Source organism: Sinocyclocheilus anshuiensis, unplaced genomic scaffold (genome assembly GCF_001515605.1).
Source record: "Sinocyclocheilus anshuiensis isolate Anshui unplaced genomic scaffold, SAMN03320099.WGS_v1.1 scaffold1481, whole genome shotgun sequence".
In the NCBI taxonomy this organism is placed as follows: Eukaryota; Metazoa; Chordata; class Actinopteri; order Cypriniformes; family Cyprinidae; genus Sinocyclocheilus; species Sinocyclocheilus anshuiensis.
The window spans coordinates 188667-190611 of NW_015542404.1; the positions used below are offsets into that span (position 1 = coordinate 188667).

Below are 1945 nucleotides of genomic sequence, written 5' to 3' on the forward strand. Positions count from 1 at the left end.
GTGACTGACTGAAAGGGAACGTCTCGGTTACTTGTGTAACCCTCGTTCCCTGAAGGAGGGAATGGAGACGTTACGTCCCGTCGCCACAGTTGCTGTACCACCGCTGTAAGGCCGGGGTGCGTAGTCTCGGCTCCTCAGCGAAAAAAACTGATGTGCGTTTGCATGCGCTCTCCTCTTATACCCGCGCTGCGGAGCTGGGTGCGCGTGGCCAAACACGCACGCCAACTGTCATTGGCTTGTTTAGTTAACACTCGAAGGTGATTGGGCGAGATCCCAGTTCGTCAGTCTCGACTGACGTAACGTCTCCGTTCCCTCCTTCAGGGAACGAGGGTTACACAAGTAACCGAGACGTTTCTTCTGACGAATCGATGTTGTCAAAATGTGATGACGTAATCACATACACTAGGGAGCTAATGAGATATCTCCGAAAAGTGGAAAATCTCTGCTTTACAGCACTTTTTAAAGTATTCAGATAGGATTAGCGGTTCAAAAGTTATTAAACATTTAAGAACAATAGTTATTTTTAGCCGCGGGCGGCTGTCTGTGTCTTTGAGGGTTAAGTTAATCTGTAAACATTATTTAATGTATGAAATAAGCTAGTAATATAGTAAAAATGAATCAACCCATTATGCTGGGTTAAATAAACAACCCAATTTGCTGGGTAAAATTAACCCAAGATGGGTTCTGTCCTATATTTACCCAGCGCTTGGGTTAATAACAACTCAAATTGGGAGTGTATCTATAATGTCACTGGTGTGAGTTCTTCTTTTCTGTGTTTTGTCAGCATGGATCCAGTGGGAGTGAATTCAATAGAGACTGCAGCGCTAGGGAGACCCTTCCAGCTGGGGATGCTGTATGACTGCAGGAGAGATGCTATAGTACCAGGTGATGAATGGGCTGTAGCCCCAAATCTGTATAGCCTTGAATAATTTTGAGACCCACAGTTAAAGAAAGTAAAATATTTATGAGTTTTAATAGAGAATCTACAATACAAAATTCTACTAAATTATTCACCAAAAATAATTTACCACACGACCTAAATAAAAATCTTTCTCAGCATCCATAACTTTTCTCTGAGGTATGAAATGCTAGAAGTGCGTTAAGTGGTTTAATTTTTTTAATTATTATTTAATAGAATGTTGTTCATACAGTGTTCAGTGATGCACCTTCTCAGAGATTTTATGTAAATTAATATCTAAATAATAATAAAAACTTGACAGCAAATTTTGATTTAGTTTTTGTCATAATCTTTTGGCTTAAATTCCATTTAAATGTATTAATATTTAAGTCATCTAAATTGTTTTTAGTTTTAATCTAGTTTTAGTCAACCAAATACAAGATTTTAGTAGACTACATCTACAGTACATTTAGGCCCAATCCCATTTCTACTCATTAGCCCTTCTCCTTCCTTCTTGTGTCTCAATTCTCTTTTGGTTGGAGGGGTAGGGGGAAGGGCCAGATAGCCCTTCTAACAAAGATTTTTCGGGACCACACTTCAAACGAAGGGGTATAAATTATCTCAACATAAACCGGCTACAGCGGCAACATGGCTGCCAGAGCGAACAAAAAGACACATAAATGTAAGCATTTGACATTAATAAAGATTTTAATGAAAAGTAATGATTTGTTTTATGTTATATTCAATCATGTGTTCAAATTGCGGTCATGTTATTCAAAGAAATGTTTGCACAGTTTAACAGTGAACCATTAACGTTACTGACTGCACAATAGTACCACAACATATTCTCATGTCTGATAGGGTGATAACCACCATAAACATTAAGGGGGTCTAGTTTTCCCAATAATTAGAAATCGCTAAACCCTTTTCTATGATATTGCCAATTCGAGAGAGAGAGAAAAGTTGCGTGTTTGCTCTATTTACAATGAGTGAGTTTACTTCAAAAACAGTGATTTTATCCTCTCGTTGCTGGAAAATATAATGTAG

The 1945-nt window shown here is 38.3% G+C and overlaps 1 protein-coding gene across 1 annotated transcript in view; it reads left to right on the forward strand.

Annotated features, from left to right (window-relative positions):
• The first annotated feature begins 785 nt into the window (after positions 1-785).
• LOC107693004 (stonustoxin subunit beta-like) overlaps positions 786-1945 on the forward strand; it is a 7475-nt gene continuing 6315 nt past the window's right edge. Inside the window, exon 1 of the mRNA XM_016492250.1 lies at positions 786-885. Coding sequence (XP_016347736.1) covers positions 786-885 — 100 coding nt within the window. The remainder of the gene's footprint in view (positions 886-1945) is intronic.